Genomic DNA, 20,484 nt, shown 5'->3' with positions numbered 1-20,484 from the left:
TATTCACTCGCTTGAGGTACATCTAAAACTAACTATTACTTCGCTTGAACCGCGAGAGGAATCCCTTCTTCTTCTTCTCCTTGTCTTCCTTCTCATCCTCATGTCTCTCCATTTCCCTTTCGGTGTCTAATTGGTTGGTATTCTGGTTCATGACATCTTGTGCCAGGTTGACTGTATCCGATCTGCCTGGTTGCATTGGCTGCTGCGTTCCTGGCTCGGCTCCAGGTTCTCCTCCTTGTTCAACTTGGTGCTGTTGCTGATCTTCTGGCTTCTCTTCGCCTTCAAAGAGATCCTTGATCTTGCCTGGTCCAAAGACTCTCTCGTAGACAGCCAGGGTAGTGCCGAACTCTTTGTTCACGCCTACCTTAATGGCGTCGAGGAGCTGGAGGACGTAGGTCTGGCAATTGTTGGTTATGAGGTTGTAAGTGGGTTGCCTCTCTCTAATACTCTGGATCACTGATTCGCCTATTGTCGTAGTGTCAGTATGTCATACTCCAAGAGCTGGGTGAAGTCAAAGAAGAGGCTTATACTCACCAGCTCGCCTTAATGCATCATCATTGAAGCGCGTCTCTCCGACTGGGAATGTCCGCCACTCGTCTCGTTCGATCTTTGCATTCGTGTAGATCACATCAAAGTTCTCATCCTGTTCTGCATTAGTCTCGATGCCATCCCAAGTGACTGCTGCTTAGACTCACCATCCATAGCTGATGAGCATAGTCGCCAACGAGAACAGCCCAATGCTGCGTCGGATCAGGATACTTGTTGATCTTCTCCGTGATCATCTTCCCCAATCCCGTCTCTTCCGCAAACCACTTACCGGCAAATCCGCCGACAGGATGCCATCCAACCTCGACAGGCCGACGTGGTCCGTCGACAACGGGCTCAGTTACAGGGACGACATTTGGCTGACTCCCGAGACCCACTGCATGCTTCAAAGCTATTTCACCTTTATTCAAGTTCTTTTTCCTATAAGAGAAAACGTCAGCAGTCGAACTAGGGTCCAGCGGGAAGGATCGCGGAGCAGATCGAGGTGCTGCTGACGAATAAATGACGCATACAGAAAGTCTCCCACTATATCCCTCTTGCGCTCTTTCTCCTTCTCCTTCTCTTCGTCCGAGCCGCCCATAACTCCGGAATTGGTTAGGCACTTGCAGGCGAGAGTGAAGAATTGCCAAGAGACCTGGGCTTTTAAGAGTTTTGAAGAGAATCTATGGAGTAGATAAGCAGAATTTGTGAGGCCTCGCGCGTCAGCAAAACTTGATTCACGTGAGGCTGTGCAGTCACTTGGCGGTTCTCCAATGGCAGCAAATTTCCGATACAGCCAATCACAGATGCACAAGTGAATCAATAGCTCAGTAATTTTAGCTGGCCACACAGCGTTAATAGGTCAATACGAAAATGGGTCGCGCTAGAACTGTGAATTTATGTCTGAACAATCAACTCTATGTTTTAAACATGATTCTTTACAATCTGTAGGTAACTACTATCTTAAACTATAGCAGATATGGCTAAATCCATTGACTGAAATGCAGAAATTGTAGATCATCAGAATCGCTGAGATTTAGCGCAGCCTCTCGAGGAATTCTCAACTGCCTCCCAGTCATACGTTGGAGGCTCACGGAGATCGAAGCATTCAGATGTCGCGACCGACTGAAGATCGTCCATCTCCTTCTCGTCGCTTACCAAGTTCACTGCGAAACCAAAGCGGCCTGCTTTACCTGTGCGACTGACCTGCCGAAGGTACCGACAGGCGTCGGCATCCGGGATATTATAGTTGATGACCATGGAGCTGGAGGGAAGATCCAGGCCCGGGTCTTGCAGCCTTGTGTAATAAGAACTTTTGCCTGCCCAGTCTTGAACTTGTCCAATATCTCTTCCAGCTCCACACTGTCAGCTGCATCGAACAAATTTGCTACTGCGTAGCCTTGATTTGCGAGTACATGATGTACAGGCTTCGCATCAGGGCTGCTCTGCAGGGGGATGAGCCACTTGTAGATCGCGAGAAGCTGAACTGTATCACTTACCTCGGCAAATATGGTCAGTGTACTTATCGTCACGACACCAGGAAGCTTGCAAATAATGTCAAGATTCTCTTGCTCCCCGCTACATCTGAAGAACAGGTGAACGATCTTGTAGGCATGAAGCTCGGCCGACTTTAGCTCATGCTTCTCATAAGCATTAGACGAGAGCATCGCATTTGTAAACTCTGAGGCTCGTGTTGATGGATCGGAAAAGAGTAGAAATTAGACGGCTTTCGGCAAACTTCTAGCGACACGAATACATCGGTCACTTAATCCGGACAAATCCACAAGATAATCGACGTCGTCCATAAGAAGAACCTCACCAGAGATATTTCGACCAGCTTCCGGCGAATGCAGTCCAAAAGACTACCAGGTGTAGCAATGATTACATTTGCCTTAACCTTTGCGATTGGTCTGCTTGGAGTGATAGTCTCTATAACAAGTTCCTCGCAGAATCTACGCATCTCTTTGATTGACTTCTCCATCTGGTGTACCAGTAACGGGGTCGGCACTATTACCAATACCTGGGGCTCAGTGGTTGGAAAAAGGAATATGCGTGATAGGAGAGCGATTGCTAGAGCTGTAGTTCTGCCGGTTTCAGGAGGGTAACTAGCGATTACATTGCGGCGAGGAAGCAGCATAAGGGCAGAAATCACTGCTTCTTGCACATTGGTGGGCTTTTGGTAATTGAGATACCGGATACCTTGTAGCACAGGCTCTTGTCTTTCAGGACAGGCCGTCAGTAGGCGTAAAAACGGGGACACGGGGAGTCTAACTTACAGAATGAGGAAATTGAAGGACATTCTTGAATATAGCTTGTCTTGAGCCTCTAACGGTATTGCCTGGTTTCCCGCGATGTGGCGGTCTTGTAAGGCCGTTCCTGTAAAAGCTGGCGCGCCTTTGATTGTAGAGTGGTAGCAAGTCGTCTTGAGAGAGTCTTGAACAATTGGTTCGTCATCTTGGAGTCGACTCTCTTGACTCGGTGTCATAATCGGCTGACTAAAATCATTACTCAGCCAAAGTTCAATCGTAATATCAAGTTCCAGGACATACTCAATCTCACAGGTTGTGCTCAATGCGACACGTTGGATCTCCTCCAATACGTCATGATGTTCGTCCTGGCCATAATCTTCTGAAGTGGGGGGAGTCTCAACACCGGACGTATCTGAGTACGCATCATATTGCGACTCGGGCTTCTCAATCGCTAACTCGTAGAGGCGCTTGAGATTCTCAACCACGATCTTCAACCCTATCGGAGTTGCCAAACCTGCAGAGTTCTCTGTGGCTGGCGTCTAGTTCGACAATCTTCGCAAGGTCACCAGGCAATCCAAGACCAACGTTATTGCGAGATACTATCTGGAACAGGAGGGCGTAAGCATATGCTGAGAAATCGCGCTCAGGCAACGTACGGTATCGGACGACCCCCAAAATGAGACAGTGTTATACTGGAGCACCTGATGCTTCCATGATTCGAGCTCAGAAAAGGTGCTTCCGGCCTGCAACGACCTGAGTAGGTCACCTTCGGTCTTATGCCCTATTTCTCTTGCGATGGCCGTGACCATCTCACCAAGTTTCTGAGTAATGAGTTCATGCGGTGTTCCGAAAAAGACTATGCCTGTGGTATCGTCTTTGATGGCATTGTAGCCTGGGTTTCTATGGGCATTAATCAGGGCTTGCTTAATCAACAGACCCCCAGTATTATGACCAAGTAGCAAGATTGGTCTCCCAGGGCATTCTCTTCTCTCAATACTCATAGCTTCAAGCAGGTTATCCGCCTTGCTGCGAAAGCCATCGAGGCTTCGACCATATGCCGCAGTCGTGTTGTACTGATACAAAAAGATTCGAGAATCAGGAATATGGTCTGGAAGATCTTGCTGCAGCCATGAACGTCCCTTCTGGCCTGATGGAGTTCTCCACGTGTCGAAAGCGTGTTTCGCCTCACCTTTCGCGGGAGGATCAAGGCCATGGTCGGCAATAATGCTTACAGGGTTAATTTAGCTGATACGGACCGGTTGTTTACTTACTCTATGCTCTGACGAGGGGCATCGTTGTCACCCGCTTTTGGGTCCGGGTACAGCTGTCGGAGCGGCTACTCATGAAACATGTCAGCAACAGAGTATCTCTTCTGCAAGTGGCCGTACTATGATGAGATATCTGACAATTGGGTTTATGAAAGGTTTGAATTTTATCGTGGACTATTTCGAGGCCTGTCAAACAAGCTGAGTGATTTCTTTACTTGGTTCGAGTTGCGTAAGCGCCAGCCTTGTGCGGCTGATGAAGCATGAAATGGCCCAACCAATTATTCCCGTGGAAGAAAAAGCCATGCATACTTACATAACAGCCACTCGCCAATTACATCGCTTTTTCTCAGAAGTTGGCGCTTATTTGTACATGAGTGAAGCTATTATTAGCTACTGGCTATTGAGCAGTACATCACCCAAGGCTTGTGCTTAATTGAGCTGTATGTTCAGGACATTGATTGTATGTAGATGGCTAGATATATATACATGTATTAGGATACTCAGAATGTGAAGGATGGGATATTGACATCGCTGATAACCCAGGTCTGGCCACCATCACTAGTGGTCATCTCTCCACCAGTAACGCCCTCGCCCTTTCCGAAGGTCTGAATGTAGTTGGGGTCGGCAGTATTAAGGATGATCTTAGTGTCAACCCACTCTGACATGTAGTTAGTATGTAGTCATATTTGAGTTACTATGCACGACTTACGGTGAGCACCAATAGTTCCGCAGTCTGAGGCGCCGCACTCAACAGAGCTGCCGAATCCCATGGCTTCGTGGCCCTTGGAGGTTGAGAGGGTAGAGACCTGCTTTCCGTTGATGGAGACGTATTGAACGTACTCCTGAGTGGAGTCATCATACTTGTCTGTTACATGCAGTCAGTTCAGCCATTCTGACTTCGAGTCAACTGTTTCTTACAGTGCATGGTGACACGATCACCCGTCTTGGCAGGAGCCTGGTGCTCATCTTGGACAGGCAGCTGAGAGTTATCTCCAGTCTTGGTGAGAGTGTAAGCAAAGATGCTCCACTCGTCAGACTGCCAGTTGTCTGCAATAGACTGGATCAAGTCACCCTTGTCGGTGCCCATTCCAACCCAAAGAGAGGCAACACCGGTAGAGCCCTGGGGAACATCGGGAAGGACAAGAGTTGAAGTGGCCTCACGGATCCAAGAGCCAGACCCAACGGGGCCAGTGCTGAAAGCAGGGCCCATAGCGGCGTTGGTTGTGGCGACAGCGATGGCCGCGAGGACGGAGAGGATCTGGTTGGAAGAAGGCATTTTGAGAGTTTGTTGGTTGACTGACTAGGTCAATTGATGACTAGCTTTCTTGGCATTTCGACATCTTTATATCCAAATCCAAGACATGCAATGTAGTAAACAAACATTTGTTATAATTGGCGGACAAATGCCCGAAGATCGACGGTGAGTTCGTTGATCAATGCACATTCAATGGTTGGTGGAGATAATATCCGAAACAAACTAGACAACCATGACTTGATGTTTCGGAGTGGACCAGAATAGGCGAACTAGAACATCTCGGTGCGCGGATAGAAACAACAGCGATTCGTCCTCATTCTATAATACGAACAAACTCCCCAATATTCCGAGATGGCTGGCATTGAATGGAAATGGCCTTTGTCGCATATGGGTAATCAATAACGGACAAGGACGCTCTGTTTCAGCATGCACGCCCTGTTGGTTGCGAACAACGTACTACAATGGTCAGAATGTTGAAGACTTCCGCCCCTTGAGGATTATTGACATTGGTGGAGCCATTTCTGAGATTTATACCGACATCGTGGTGCCAAAATGCCGATAAAATGCTGCTTGTATATGCAAGGAATGAAGAAACAGAAGAATTCTAGTAGTTGCAATACCGCTACTTTGACTGTGTTTGCGATATTCTTTGTAAGTATTATATAGACCATGAAAGTTATATCTCTGAAAAGGTAAGGCGCGTAATGTAAGTATCATGCGTCGGGTCTATACTCAGCATAATCCTCAATAACCAAAGCACTATACTAACCGCACGCACATTAGCTTTATTACTTCAGTAGCACTTACTCAAATCATGATTTCTGATATTGGCAAATGGGCCATCATGGTCATGGGCTCAGGAGGAAACTCCCGTCAAAACTCTTTTAAAATGTCTAGACATTGGATACTGGAGCTTGGTCAAGTAACCGTACTCTCTTATTTACTGTGCCTTGATTACACCAGATGTAACTCCCAGATCATTACAAGGCGAGTATGTACGAAATAGTTTGTCAGGCACTAGCAGCTTCTGATCTCACCTCATGTGTCTTGGTGGCCTGACAGTGAATTTCAAACATACCTTTAGTATTGTCTCTGCTAAACAACGCACTCACCCGACTCAGGCTTTCATTACCCTACATCATTTAATCTTTTGTAGTACATTGATCAGATTAAATGATAGGAAGGAGGAGATGGCAGAAGGCAGCTTGAAAGTCCTTGAGTTACTTAGCTTAAATGAAACATTAAGTAAGCATAGAGACAACATGAGCGGCTTTTCTGTAATAACTAATCCGGGAGAGACACTACTTAGAAAAGATCAAGAGCATTGATTTGTTAAACTACATCAGCCACTGACCCAATCACGGCCAGCTCTTTAAGCTTAATCGCTATTCAAATACAGCAGGAGGGAATAATCGGATCACATGAATGACATTCCCGGCTTTAAAACCTGATTTTAGCGGCGCAGCTTGATATCCTTCAACTGTGCCACACCAACCTAGGCCAGATCCAGCAGGTAGCAGCCATTATTTGATGTCGAGCTGTGTTTTGGCCCCCAAAGACAAAAATTATTGGCCACATCAAGCAGAGTAGAACAGGTAATGTGCCACATTGCATTCCACGTTCTGGTGTAGTTTGGAGATCCAATACTTAAATGACCATTCCTCCCGTGTTGAGCATCCAATGCCGATGAGAAAAATACATAACTTTGCTTCGCTTACTAGCCAGAGAGCTACTTCAATCAAAAACCTTTTAAGCCTGCCAACAAGATGCCTACCGCGACCTACATATCTCAGGCCAGCATAACCAACTTTGGGCCGCTAACAACAACCTATACGGCACCCACATCATGTGCCACTGCTACAGATCATCTTTACTTTCCTTACCGAGACGTCAGTGAACAGCCTGAATATCTTTGGGCTTGGCCTACTTGTACAATGCAGCTGTATGGTAAATGCATACCATCTGGAGATAAATACGATCACCTTATCACAGCAACATATGCCAAGACTCTTGATATTGGTTTTTACCATTATTATTCGCCGGGTTTGTATTGCCCGGCCAACTGGACGACCGTTGGAAAATACGTGAAAGGAACTGGAGGCACTGCACAGATAACGGGGGCTCTCACCAAGACAGAATCAGAGCCCGTGCCGGAGCGGTGGGAGCCAGGTCGGCCATTTCCTACAGATCCGACAAGTGTGTGGAATCAAGTCTTGGAACCATCAGAGACACTGGTTGTTTGTTGCCCAAGGTAAGTTTCTCAATGTCTCTGTGGCTGACAGTTTGCTAATTAACGCAGCGAGTACACCCTCGACTTTAATGGCAACTGCTACTCAGTGGTTGGCCCAGCGTCCTCATATGGATATACAGAGATCTGCGGATTCCTCATACCGACATCCGTGGTACCCTTGACAAGCACGAAAAGTGGCCGTCCTTATTACATCTATACTGAACCTATTCCTCTAGCAACATTCACGCGAGATATGCCGACGAGAGCATTGTCTGCAGACCGCCATGTTGTTGAAAGGATTCCAGCAGTGGCACTTATTCATCAGGAAGTGGATTTCACTAAAACTAGTGGAGGAGGTGATGCTAAAGAGAACGCAGCGAACAGGACAAGTCAGCGCAGTTATGTTACGCTCCTGTTAGCAATGGCGATTATGACAACAGTTGCGATATCTGGGTTGTAAGACTTTAACTGAGGATAGGATTGTTTTATTATTCTTGACATCGTAGTGAGGAATGTAAGAAGTCTGCATCTGTACAGTGGACAGACTGCCTGATTGTTTCAGGGTCAAAATAACACATGCTCTATTGTCCCTTACTGGCTGATAGCACTCAATCAATAACCACAAACAACGACAGCCAACTGCTATTTACCTAAGAACTATGTACATAAGAACCGTTTCTCTCATTCATGAAAGCATCAATCTGAATCTTCAACCTTCCCAGCCTGCCAAATGTCTAGATGGTGCCAAAGCCAGCGCTGGACGAGAGACCAGTGATGCTAGAGTAAGCTGCAGCAGAAGCAACATTCTTGCCACTGAAGTTTACCAAGAAATCGGTGGTGCTGCCTGAGAGGGTACCAGAGCTTCCAAAGCCGTTGACCTGGCATACATGGCCGAGGTAGGATGAGCAGACAGCGTTGGCGGAGGTGCTGGGGCTCGCGAAGAGCTTACCAGCAAAGCTCGAGGCCTCGAGTGGTGTGGCAACATTCTGGAAGATGTTGCCTTCAGCGACGACCTGACCGCCAGCGCCGATTTCGAAGGCGTGTCCGACGTTGTCGTACCAGTAGTTGTTGACGGCGTGGAGAAGGGTGTTTCCGCCGACCTTGGGGGCACGACCGGATGTCTTGTAAATGTAGTTGTTCTTGAAAGTAACGGTCTATTCAAGTTAGCAAGTCGCCAAACAGGTGAAGAGGAGCACCTTGTTAAAAAGCACGCGAGGGCGGACGTACATCAGCAGAGCCTGTAAAGTAAAAACCCCAGTAGTGGTAGCCGTTGCATGTGGCTGACCAAGACGTAGCACCGTCGAGCTTGTGGTTCGAGATAGTCACTCGATTGCTTGGGTTGTTGCCAAGAACAATGTGTTGCCGGCCAATAAGTGATGTAGTAACATGGTCAATCCAAACAAGATCTGTGTTATCAAGGGCGATAGCATCGCCACCCCAGACGTACTGAGGGTTAAGGTTGGTGATGTGAATGTTCTGGATAATGACATTCTTGGCACCCTTTGCAATGTAGAGGCCCTTGCCCTTGATGATGCCGTTGCTTCCTACACCGACGAGACTCTTGTTCGACCCAACAAGAATGGGGTTCAATGCAGCATTGTCGTACTTAACGCTGACCTGTTAAAAGATTGAGAGGTTAGAAGACGTTCTAGCCTCGCCACAAAAATAGCTTGGAACTAACCTTGGGTGCGTTGGGCTGGTAATTGGTGCACCAGTCGTCCTTGTTGATGGCAAGCTGACAGGCTGAAGCCGTGCCATAGGGAGCGCAGCCAGTCGCGCTGGTGGTGCCTTCAGTTCCGGTGAAGTCAAAGGTCCGGTCTAAAATGATGACTCGGGCGGAGGAGTCGCCAAGATAAGACACAAGCTGGGCAGTTGTCGTAGGGGTAACAGTAGCAGCTGAGCCACCGCCTGTGACACCTTTGGCAAAGCCTTCAGCGGCGCCAGTGACGCCAGCAGCACGAACAAAAGCCGCAAATGCGGGTGCGAAAAGGATTTCAAGTCTCATCGTGTAATATGAATAAAGCAATGAACTGGTTGAGAGATCGTGGCCAAACCTTTACATTGCTCTGGAAACTGAGTAGCTTTTATATAAACTACCTGACATGGATAGCGGATCACGGCATGTGGCTTACAACCACTACCGGACTAAAACCACTAAAGCTGTTGGCATGTAGATAGTTCCATAATCGTGGTTAAGACCCTCCGATGCTAGCCTCGGCATAATGTCTCAAGCAAGGCTAGATCGGAAGATGCCAGCTCCGCATTTCCATTCTCGAACGGTTCTATCCGTTATTTCTACAACGCAGATTGTAAAGGAGTGAGCTAAGTGACAAGCTTACAATGTTAAGTTGGAGTCGTTGAGTTAGTGCATTCGGTTATTGGTGCATAAATAGTTAGACATCTCCGAGCCAGTCAGGGACCACTTAATCTGTCAAAGGGACTAGGGCAATAGCGAGAGCATCTAGACTTAAATACAGCTTTATCTAAAGTTCAATAGTTCCATAACTATTTGGTGAAGTTAGTATTGTCGTGAGCTGACTAGATCTTAATGTTCTAGTGCATGTTGCAGCAGCAATGGACTGCTACTCGCGCCCAACTCGTTTTCGACATATTCGGTTCTTGGGACCAAGTTCGAGATGGACTATCGGATAAGTCTCTAATGCTAGTTGCGACGGCACAAATATCCGATAAATCCCACTTCCCGTGGTCATAAGACATTGAACTAATATTTCCACCACTGGACGGCTGATAACATGCAGATTACGCCATGTAACCTTTTCCGCATCACGTAATTTTGAACCAAGGCGATCCCCACACTCCTTATCCCCGTTCATTTCCGAGCAATCAATTTAGACGAAACAGCCAACAAACCGTCTTATCCGCGTTTTCAACCTTGAGTAGCAAATAACGAATTGGCCGAAGGGTCACCGCTAGAAAAGCCCTGTCTGACAAAGACGGACTGCGGTAAGGTTGGGGTTTCAAAAGAGGCTTCAGCCTCCAGGCCACAAAGGTAAAGGACACCAATAGACAAAGGCGGACAATAGTTGAGCTAGCGCTTGGGGAGTACCGTACAAAGAAATGAAAACGCACCGACATAAGTATGTCAGGCCAGGTCAACTGGGGATTGACCCAGAGACTGTAAGAACACGAATGAAGACTTCATTGGCTTCTTTGACTGCTATTCGCTCTCTATCTGCCAGATGAGAATCTCTGCCAGATTACAGTAACAGAATCAATGTGAATAAATATTTAGCCCCAGCTGACATCAGAAGAAAAGACAATACACATATACAAGACAAGATAAAGTAGTTACAGGAAATGTAGAGGTAAGTAAAGAATGCATTGACAGGCAAGGTGATCTTGGTCACGGGAGGCAGTAATGGACTCGGCAAAGAATCAATCTTGCAGCTAGCAAAGCATGAGCCTGCTGAGATCTGGATGGGAGCCCGTAATGCCGAGAGAGCACGCACAGCCATTGAAGACATCCAGAAGCAGGTACCCAACTCAGCGTCTATCAAGTTCCTCCTTATGGACCTTGGATCCTTTGCAAGCATCTCCGAAGCTGCCAATAACTTCCGAAAGCAATCATCGCGCCTCGACATTCTAATGCTGAACGCTGGCATTATGATCACTCCTGCTGGACTAACCGATGATGGATATGAGATCCAGTTTGGTACCAACCATATGGGGCATGCTTTAATTACCAAACTATTGCTGCCTACTCTTCTCAACACAGCCGCCCGGCCAAACTCCGACGTCCGCGTCGTTGTTCTTTCTTCCGAAGCCCATAATATGGCGCCAGATAAAGGAATTCTGTGGGATACACTGAGAACGGAAGCCAAGGACATCACAACCCGTGCTCGATATGGACAGAGCAAAGTGGCCAACATTCTTTATGCTCGGGAGCTCAGTAAACGGTATCCTCAAATCAAGGCCGTCTCTGTTCACCCCGGTTTGGTAAAGACGAACTTGGGCCACGAATCAGCCAGTAAGAGCCTTCTGTTGAGAACCGCCTTTACTGTTGCGAGGGCAGTTATGGGTGTCGACGTAGCTACTGGGGTGCTAACCCAGCTATGGGCAGCCACGGGCAAAGGTGTCAAGGCTGGAGAGTATTATGAGCCTATCGGAGTTACAGGTCGTGGCAGTAGGTGGACCACGGATGAGGAGTTGGCGGATAGGCTGTGGAAATGGACTGAGAATGAGATTGACAGTTATAACGCAGAGGACTGACACTGCGCCCGGTAGGATACGGTTAACCTTTTAGCATAAAGGGTATTCAACGCGGAGCGGTTGAAGTACACAGCAGGGTGTATTCTCTATAGTTATGTTTGCGAGTCTGCACCTGAGGCAGCATCTGCATAGATATATGCTGGCCATAAGCCTATATAAGTGCAGTAGTATAATGAAGTCTTTCTCTCGTTTAATATAACTTCTTTTCCTCCATGTTATAATCGAGACGGTCTCTGTTATATGCTACTTACACAGCAAGGCCTCCTGCTCGCGCACATCATACAGTCTAGTCCTTACCTCACTAATGGATTGTTAATATAGTGATAAGTATCTAGAGGCTCTCCGTACGCAGACTTATCAGCGAGGGCCGGTTGATGGGCTTGTATTGGGCAGCAGTCACGATTTGCTGCTTCGTGGCTTCCTCAAATTCTTTAGCAGTCTTTTCAATGACAGACTGGATCTGGCTGGGAACCGTGCCTGTAGGCAACTGCTTGATAGTGGATGAAGCATCATTGTTGCGCTCGTACATTCCGTTGAGAATCTCCTCTCGTTTCTAAATTGTAAGAGTCGTTAGAGATGAAACATCATTACTGGTGTAACACCTACGGCTTTGCAACTCTCACGGATTCTCAGCTGTGCATTGTCTGACCAATCGTCCAGAATCTTGAAATTCTTCTTCATTTCGCCAGGCTCGTCATTGCTGGAACTGATCCGTTCAACAAGGGAGATGCCTGTGAAAATGTGGTCCGGAGACACGTCTCTCCACATGGTTCCTACATCGGCGAAAAGACTGAAGTAGGCAGAAATGGCCAAGACACCTTGGTAAATCATCTAAGTAACATTAGTTGTAAACTGTTAAAAATAAGCGAAGACGGAGAGGATTTGGCTTACGCTTCGCTCAGTATCAAGTAGAGAGTAGTTTCCGACTGTCCCCTTTTCAAGTGCGACAGAATCGGAGGAGACAGCGATGCTGACGGTCTTTAAAATTTGGCTACAGTCTTATTCACGAAAACATCAATGGTCGTGGCGATGGCACTGAAGAAGCGGACCAAGTTTGTGATCTGTGACTTCAGATTGATGATCAGTTTGATGCACTGCACCAGTACGGTCTTGATCTCTTCCTATAATTGGTGATTAGCCCAAGTTAACGCCACCTCCTACTGTAAGTTTGCTCACCAATGCCATGTTTTCCTTTGTCAACTTGGTAAGTTCCGCCTTGATATTGGCCAGGACTGTCTGTTGCTCGAGGAGCTGTTTCGAAGCCTCCTTGTAAGCCTCGGTGGTGACCTTCAGAGTCTCGGACGCTGTGGTAAGTTGTTTAGTCGCGCTATCGACTAAAAGCTGGGCTTGTTGCGTCTTGGCACTGATTTGCGCCGTTCGATCCGCTTCGGATGGATATAAAGGTGACTTTGCTTGTTAGGAGATATTTAAACGGGAAAATGGCTCATTGACTTACCGTGTTGGCAGAGTTTCCTGGGAGCTGCCGACCCTTGGTTTTCAATGCATAAATGTCGGAGTACAGAGCCTCAAAGACTTCCTGCCACTTCTTGGCCATAGGGTCATCCTTGCCTGGTTTCTGATAACTGAGACTCGAACTAGCCTTCTTGGACTCATGCAAGATTTCCTGTGCGATCTGGAACATGTTAAAACCTTATCATAATTAGATTAAAAGAGGATAACCGAACTCACCTTTACCGCGTCAGCCAAAATCTGCTTATATTGAATACTAGCCGCCTGGTCGCTGGCCAACTTGTAGAAGCTTGTCAGTGAATCGTCGAGCATGGTGGAGATGAAACCGATGACGGTCTTCGGCTGTTCTTTCGTCACTTCAGTGCTCTTCCAGTCTACTCCGCCGGGGCTGCGCAGAATTCCGTTCAGCGCGTCGAACAGGTATAGATCTCGGGCCAGCTGAGCGTATGCAGGGTCGCGAGCCTCAACAGCTGGTGGTTGCGTGGTCTGCCCTCCTCCGAGAGCAGCCTTAGCTTTGGTGATTGGGTCAAGACTATCCACAAGGGCTGGAATAGCTTGGTTTAGGGCAGTGATAAGGCACTCGGAGAGCCCCGAAACCACTTGTTGCCCAATGATCTCCCATCTACGACTCTAGCGTCAGAATGGTTGAAGCTCAGACAAAGCAGAGAAAACGTTTCACACGTACCCAGTTGGAAAATTATCGGATGCCTTAGTGTAAGTAACAGTGGCTCCGTCAAGTGTCTTGCCCAAGTCTTCAGCGATCTTCTTAGCAACTTTGACGGCCTCCCCTGTCTGCGTGAGACAGCACTCTTCAGTCGCCTTCTTCAACTCACTTGCGACAGACTTCTCGGCGACGGTAGACCTTTGCTCAGCCCAAGCTGTGTTTAGCTCCTGTGCAAACCTGAGCCAAGCAGTGAAATCGTCATCAATCTCCTTGGACGTGATGTAACATTCCTCTGCGGATTCCTTGATATCGCTCATATACGCCCTGAGACATTTCTGAGCAACGACCGGCTCGGCAAGACAATAAACGACGTCGGAAAGCTTGCATTGGTATTAGCTGACCACACAATACTCAAAGATTTAACATATGAAATTGGGGCTCTTACCCTGTTTTGAGCCATGACAGAGAGCTGTCTCATCTTCAAAATACCTCTTTCTGCCTGGAAGAAGGCATTGAGGCCTAGATTAGCACACTTATTGAGGTTCATACTGAGGTACTCTGGTCGTTGAACAGTAGCTCCAGCTACCATGGCCACTTTAGTGGTCTCAGCCTTATCGGAAGAGCTTGCGACGAAGCAAGCACCTAAGCAGCTGAGAGCCACTGGTGCGGTGAGGATTAGATCTTCCCAGCTGACCGACAAAATCGCCGAGCTCTTCACTCGTCAATTATCTTGTCGGTGATATCGGGATCGAGCTGACGAGAACTCTGTCGCCGCATGACGACCTGGTGAATAATGAGATAATGTGACGTTAAGTCTCATCTCTAGCAACTTACATTTAGTGCTTGCTCAAAAGAAATTTCTTGAGGACTGTTTGCGCAGTAGTTTAGAGGTTGTTGAGGTTGACGAAAGTCTGGTTTGGTGGTTTGCTTTTCCTCGTGAGTCAGGAAAGGTCAGGAACTTATACCTGGTTAAGGGCCAGTGCCAATAAGTCATCCCCTCCTCAAGTACCATCTCTATCACCACGGCTGACACGACTCATCACTTACCTCCAGGCATCCGCTCCCAAAGCGGAGTCGTCTATGTTCAGCCAGCCTCTGCAACTCCAGTGACGCTCTAGGCCAAGCTAAGGTTCTCCAACGACAGGAAGTGAGACGAATTCTGATCCTCGATCGGTGAAGAGCGAATTCCAAGACAATCTTGTGTTTCCTAGATACCTTTCGCTCGCATGAGGCTGGCTGAATATGCATTGCAGGATGTAAGTCTTAGCATGGGCTCGGACTGCGGGGAGGTTGCGCTGATTCTAATTGGGCAAGAATCCATGGTAACCGTTGACGAATGGGCTGATAATTCTTAGACTGACGACGGGATTGGACAGCTTAACGCCTATATGACAAAATGCAGAGATGTTATTGAACTAAATAATAGTAAATCAAATAGTCTGGCTCAATTAGTGTAAAGACTTCTGCCACAAGAGCCATAGTCAGCTGGACTTGGATTATCCATTTTTGCCCCATATTAAGAGGAGAAACAGTAAGAGTATTTCACCATTCTGATATAAAATCGAGAGGACAGCTGCTGACTGAAGACTATACTCTCAGTTAAAAAAGTGTTTCCCATAGGCCTTCGTCCTTCAGCCAAGCCGTCTCATCTATGTATCTCAGAGGGACCGTAGCCTGGGAGGGTATTGCGCCAGGCTAAGAACCAAGGATAGCGTGTACAGGATTTGGCTGTAGATTTAATATACTTGCTTGTGTAATATACTCACTTATGGCATATGCGATAGGTTCTGGATAACAATCTTCTAAACCCTAGAGTCCCTCCATCAAGCCGCGTTTATGGAAACTGAATTGACATTGCAGTGCGATTTAATTCCCTCAAGTCCATGCTCGGCACCGATACCGCTGGGCTTAACACCACCAAAGGCAACATTAGGATCGAGTTCAAGGCTGCTGTTGATTCAGACTGTCCCAGGCTTGAGTTTCGTAGAGGATCTCGCGGCCTTCTCCAAATCCTTAGTCCAGACTCCGGACCGAAGAGCCAAGACCCATATCGGTGTCATTGGCACGTCTGAGGACCTCCTCATTGTGTTTCTATTTCAGCACCGGGAAAACGGGGCCTAGGCGACATTAGCAGCCTGCCAATAAAGCAGAAGCGGAAAAACATACCAAAAGGCTCCTCAATGACGATTCTGGAATCATCAGGGGGTTGCCCACAACTGTCAGGGTGATGAAGTATCCTTTACCCGCATTTGACGCCTCAGTCAAACCAGTCGCGATCTTGAGGTCGTTAGCTTGTAGACCTGCGAGTAGGTCCCTTACCCTTGCGAACTGGAGATAACTTTGGACGGGACCGAGGTCAGCATTACTGTCCAGACCATCGCCCAAGGAATGCTGCTCGACAGCAGTGATCAATTCTTTCAAAAACTCACCATCAATGGACTCATGGACATAGATACATTTGCTTGCAATGCAAACTTGAGCAGAGTTGATCGGCGATGAAAATGCAATCTTAAAGATTAAGTATTAGCGTGCTTATTCAACGCCTCTTTGGACTGACAAACCTTGAGAGCAATCGTCCTGACATCAACGTCACCGCAGATAATGGCCGGATCATTACCTCCCCTGTAAAGGTCAATATTGGGCTATTAACTATCAAAGGTTGGCTCACAGTTCGAGGGCCACGCGCTTGACGGTTACAGCGGCACTCTACATGATCTTTTTGCCAGTTGCGGTAGAGCCCGTAAAGCTGATCTTATCCGCACCGGGATGGGCTGTCAGCCATGGGCCTAGGTTGTCATCGCCATTCAGTACTTGAACGACGCTTGGGGGGAAGTACTACTGGGCAGGGTCAACAATTCTCAGGTTACAGTAGGGAGTGAAGGGCCTTTTTTGATAGATTACCGCTTTTGTGCAGTGAGTATTGGAGTTAAACTTACCATGGCTTAAGAATGATCGCATTTCCAGCAACAAGAGCTGGACCAAACTTCACGCCCGCTATAACACAATTGCTACAAGGGAATCCCCGAAGAGGAGCATCGCACTCGATCTTGTGGCCGTGGCAGGGAATGCACGACTTGCTTGTCTTCGGTGGTCTTTGTCCTTCCATTTTTCTGGTTCGGATATTCGGGCATTCCCGAGCAGTTGATCGAGGTGAGATGAAGGATAGAGGTAGGAGGCCGGGAGAGAAGTCAGATAGAAGTCCTGGGGATTTTGACTAACTTAGTCTTGGGATTTCGGCCAAGTCAGTCTTAGGGTTGCAGACCAGTCTTGGGATTCTAACTAGCCCCTTGCCAAAGGGCCGGAGACCGGGCTTGGGGCCACAAACCAGCACGAAAATCACAAATCAATTTTAAAATTGAAGTCTTTCAATTTATTTAAACTGTTTCCTTATTCATACAATCACCTCGCCAGGCGGCGGAGCTCAACATCACTTGCTGAATCCGTGCTGTTAGTGTGCTCACTAACCCTTACTCTTGGAGCACTCTCCCTTCTCACTATTTCAGTATTGTTCTTTATAGGCTTAAAAACCCAACGACCCCATTTTTTGCGAATCACATCCTTTATAACGCCCCGGCTAGTAGTGAAAAAGATCAGTGCGTTCCAGAGACCTTGCAAGGGCATCACAGCCGCTATGGCAACTTGATATGAGTATGGAACATCGCGGTTAAGTAGACTATGGATACGTGTGATGCTCGCTGGTACCCACGTCACGAGGACGCTCAGTGTAAACATGAAGGTTGTGAATAGGTATGCCCGTTTGATAGGGTCTTTGAGCCAAAATTTAGATTTGGTGCTATTGGGGGTTGGTGATGAAGATTGTTGCTTTTGGTTAGGAGCAATTGGTTCCACGGCCGTGGCATTGGATGCTGACTTCTGGGTATTCAACGTGGCAGTAACGGATGGGTGTTCGGACGCTCGGACATCGTTGTCAGTATTTGTTTCTGTTATCTGTTGTTGGTCAGCTGAACTGTGTTCCCATTCTAAGGAGGGTTGCTGTACTGTTTGGTGATCTGTTACTGTGGTCTGAATGCGTGAGTTCAAGATATCACGAGCTTTATTTCTGGCGCGAAAGAGACGAAAGCCAACCGCTGTGTTCAAGACGATTGACGTGGCGATGCAGATCCATACAAAGAGGTATGAAGTAAAGAGTCGTATGCTGGCCCAAGATTCTCGGATCCAACACCAAGTCTGGCCTGACATCAGTTTATCGTTACGACTTCGACTTATTCATGACTTACAGTTGTCGCTCCGTATACGGGACCACGCGCCGGAGTCGAGATGAAAAACAGGGTAAACCCTGATATAAATGGCCCCCCAAAGCAAATCAGAGAATAAAGCCACTTGTTGAACGTATGCGGGTTCGATTGGAAGAAGACAATCCTGAAGGTATTCACCGACATACCAAGGGACCACCACGCATCAGACTGCATGAATCTACATCTGAGGTTAGGATTCATAGGGAATGGCTACCAAGACACGGATATTACTTGCATGTGTACCAAGAAGCTTTGCGCCCTACAAAGCGCGGAATCTTCACCACGAGCCAGTCCATCGCGTGAGATAACAGTCCCAATACTAGCGCCCAGATTCGCGATGCTCGCAAACACAATAAACGTATTCCGTGGATTGCGCAGCCGCGGTATGCTCCCGTACGTCACGAAAATCAACAGTACACTCACGAGGCTGATTGACGAAAAGACCCTCTCCAGCAGCGCCAGCAGCTCTAGCTGAGAGTCGGAGAACATCTCGGTCGCTTCTCGTGTGATTGATTAACTTGCATTGGGGCGGTGGTGAGAGCTGCAGTGATCGAGGTCAGCGGTGAGCAGAGAAGGGTTGAAATGGAAGCTGGGAAGATGGGGCTGTCTAGGTTTCAGTATTTCAACGGTGCGAATCCTGGTGGCTTGAAAATTTGCCTGGGCTTGGTCGGAAGCCGAAAGATCGGCGGCCTTGAGAGATAGCTCCCAGGCTATCTATTGGCTCCGCGTGAAGCCACGATGGCCATTCCGCCAGTGCTTACCAGGCTAGACTGCTTGTTATCTTGCCTAGCCTCATTAGGCATGTCGTATTATTGAATTGCGCCCAACTCACCATGATACCTACTACGCACGAGTCAAGCCTGCATGCAATTTAATAGCTATTTCTATTGAGTCTGGGCTCGGATGTGAAGTTCTTATGGAAATTGTGTTATAGATATATTTATCATGGTGTATTAATACAGCAAGGACTTTACTATCTCTGTACTCGATGAAACAGGCTGCTATGAATAAGGTTTGTAACCAAAGCATTGACATTAATATTCATGTGTCTCAGAAAACGTTTCATACGCTGACGGAAGGGGAACATCCAATTGTCGCACTCGATCTGGACCATACACATCTGCCTTCTAAAGAACGCTTAGTCCGGTACATATCCCAAATGATTCGCATAACTGACCTTTTCTGGCTTAGCATCAGGCGTCGGCATAAAGACAGCTTTGCCGTCGTTTCCAAAGTACGCAAGGTCCTGTTCTGCTATTAGATCCCGTCAAGTACAAATGAACCAAGAGTGAATTTCGTACCTTATCAAACGCCAACTGGTTCTTCTTGGCAAACGTGATCCAGTTCTCACTAAATGGTGCACGAGTCACTTCGAGACAACGGAAATGCCAGATCTTCCACTGTCCATCCTGTTTTAGAAAGTCCAAGGCATAGTGGCACCAGACCCAGTGAGTCCAGACTCGCTTCCCGTCGACATTCTTGTCTTCGGGTTCGTAGAGAAACTCGGGCATGGTCCCCACGTTCTTGGGGTCAGCTAGGCCACTTTCAACTCCGGCCATTAACCAAAACCCTTTGGCAGTTTCGCCGTCGCCTGCAACTTCGATTAACGGGGTAGTAGTTTCGTGTAGAATCAGTTTTCCGGGAGGCGACGGTCGACCGCTATGGTAGGCCATAATGCTGTCGTAGTCGGTGTACACTCCGACGTTGGTATACTGAGCGTGGACTCCAGGGGTACCTCGCTTGACCCACAACGACTTGATCTGTTCGTCTTGGAACACGTTGTGAAGATGCATATACTTGCTGAACACGTTCTCAACCTCTCCTCGATCGTAGGCCTAGTATTATTAATAAGCGCAATCAGAGGGGATTCTTGTCTTTTTTACTCGCTGTGCTAGCTTCTCCACGGCCGCAAGTCTCGCCTCAACGGTAGAACTAGAATTTTGTGAAGCCATTTCTAATTTTGGGGAAGTCTCAACATAGGTTTATGGCAATACTGGTTCTATCTCTTCATTGATAACGACAGATGTCATGACGACGGCTTGATATAAGTAGCTATCCGTAACTCTATCAGACACCCTACTCCTTCCCGAGCCGAGAGGCTAGGTCAGGCAAGCATCAGAGCCTTACAAGCCGACTAGACGTTAAATAGTTTGAAGTAACCCCGGATTATGCACGTTGTCTATGAAGAGCCACAATAGATCATCATACCCCGCGTTTTTTAAAATTTAAGCAGTTCAGTTGCTTTGTCGGCTCCACTTTCCCGGCCCGTTCTTCGGTTCGGATCCCTCGTATTCAATGATTTGACAGCCGTTTAAATGATCATTTTCGGTTCCAGCA

At 47.5% G+C, this 20,484-nt stretch overlaps 6 protein-coding genes across 6 annotated transcripts; 2 read left to right on the top strand and 4 right to left on the bottom strand.

The window, feature by feature from the left end:
• Window positions 1–28: 28 nt before the first annotated feature.
• Window positions 29–5,318, bottom strand: FVEG_15271 (hypothetical protein; the record flags this gene model as incomplete). The annotated part of the gene is made up of 16 exons (XM_018904395.1): window positions 29–465; window positions 535–643; window positions 696–966; window positions 1,059–1,208; window positions 1,607–1,678; window positions 1,732–1,970; window positions 2,025–2,165; window positions 2,345–2,744; window positions 2,802–3,020; window positions 3,075–3,313; window positions 3,360–3,377; window positions 3,431–4,001; window positions 4,046–4,110; window positions 4,570–4,700; window positions 4,752–4,907; window positions 4,961–5,318. The coding sequence occupies 16 exons, from the start codon at window positions 5,316–5,318 to the stop codon at window positions 29–31; spliced, it is 3,576 nt and encodes a 1,191-aa protein (XP_018747521.1).
• A 1,680-nt stretch (window positions 5,319–6,998) lies between these two features.
• On the top strand, window positions 6,999–8,168 carry FVEG_15272 (hypothetical protein). The gene is made up of 2 exons (XM_018904396.1): window positions 6,999–7,548; window positions 7,597–8,168. The coding sequence occupies exons 1-2, from the start codon at window positions 7,064–7,066 to the stop codon at window positions 7,985–7,987; spliced, it is 876 nt and encodes a 291-aa protein (XP_018747522.1). The 5' UTR covers window positions 6,999–7,063; the 3' UTR covers window positions 7,988–8,168.
• Window positions 8,169–8,261: 93 nt separating this feature from the next.
• FVEG_03470 (hypothetical protein) lies at window positions 8,262–9,532 on the bottom strand (the record flags this gene model as incomplete). The annotated part of the gene is made up of 3 exons (XM_018891075.1): window positions 8,262–8,681; window positions 8,755–9,144; window positions 9,209–9,532. 3 exons carry the CDS (start codon window positions 9,530–9,532, stop codon window positions 8,262–8,264), a joined length of 1,134 nt encoding a protein of 377 aa, XP_018747523.1.
• Window positions 9,533–10,965: 1,433 nt separating this feature from the next.
• On the top strand, window positions 10,966–11,757 carry FVEG_03471 (hypothetical protein; the record flags this gene model as incomplete). Its single annotated transcript, XM_018891076.1, has 1 exon — window positions 10,966–11,757. One exon carries the CDS (start codon window positions 10,966–10,968, stop codon window positions 11,755–11,757), a length of 792 nt encoding a protein of 263 aa, XP_018747524.1.
• A 331-nt stretch (window positions 11,758–12,088) lies between these two features.
• FVEG_03472 (hypothetical protein) lies at window positions 12,089–14,480 on the bottom strand (the record flags this gene model as incomplete). The annotated part of the gene is made up of 9 exons (XM_018891077.1): window positions 12,089–12,310; window positions 12,364–12,588; window positions 12,649–12,735; window positions 12,765–12,878; window positions 12,934–13,164; window positions 13,214–13,390; window positions 13,447–13,849; window positions 13,913–14,271; window positions 14,337–14,480. The coding sequence occupies 9 exons, from the start codon at window positions 14,478–14,480 to the stop codon at window positions 12,089–12,091; spliced, it is 1,962 nt and encodes a 653-aa protein (XP_018747525.1).
• Window positions 14,481–15,904: 1,424 nt separating this feature from the next.
• Window positions 15,905–20,099, bottom strand: FVEG_15273 (hypothetical protein; the record flags this gene model as incomplete). The annotated part of the gene is made up of 11 exons (XM_018904397.1): window positions 15,905–15,982; window positions 16,058–16,399; window positions 16,453–16,533; window positions 17,357–17,839; window positions 17,891–18,079; window positions 18,130–18,325; window positions 18,368–18,644; window positions 18,666–18,791; window positions 19,321–19,393; window positions 19,449–19,982; window positions 20,031–20,099. The coding sequence occupies 11 exons, from the start codon at window positions 20,097–20,099 to the stop codon at window positions 15,905–15,907; spliced, it is 2,448 nt and encodes an 815-aa protein (XP_018747526.1).
• Window positions 20,100–20,484: the final 385 nt, after the last annotated feature.

The sequence above is a fragment of the Fusarium verticillioides genome, chromosome 2 (assembly GCF_000149555.1).
Source record: "Fusarium verticillioides 7600 chromosome 2, whole genome shotgun sequence".
Lineage (NCBI taxonomy): Eukaryota > Fungi > Ascomycota > Sordariomycetes > Hypocreales > Nectriaceae > Fusarium > Fusarium verticillioides.
Note: the sequence above shows the minus strand (reverse complement) of the source record. Positions and strands in the feature narration are given on the sequence as shown.

What these genes read in the sequence shown, in the direction of transcription:
- FVEG_15272 (XM_018904396.1), top strand. Translation starts at nt 7,064, where the DNA reads ATGCCTACCGCGACCTACATATCTCAGGCCAGCATAACCAACTTTGGG. An exon ending in CTGGTTGTTTGTTGCCCAAG is followed by an intron (nt 7,549 to 7,596) that starts GTAAGTTTCTCA and finishes TAATTAACGCAG; the next exon opens with CGAGTACACCCTCGACTTTA.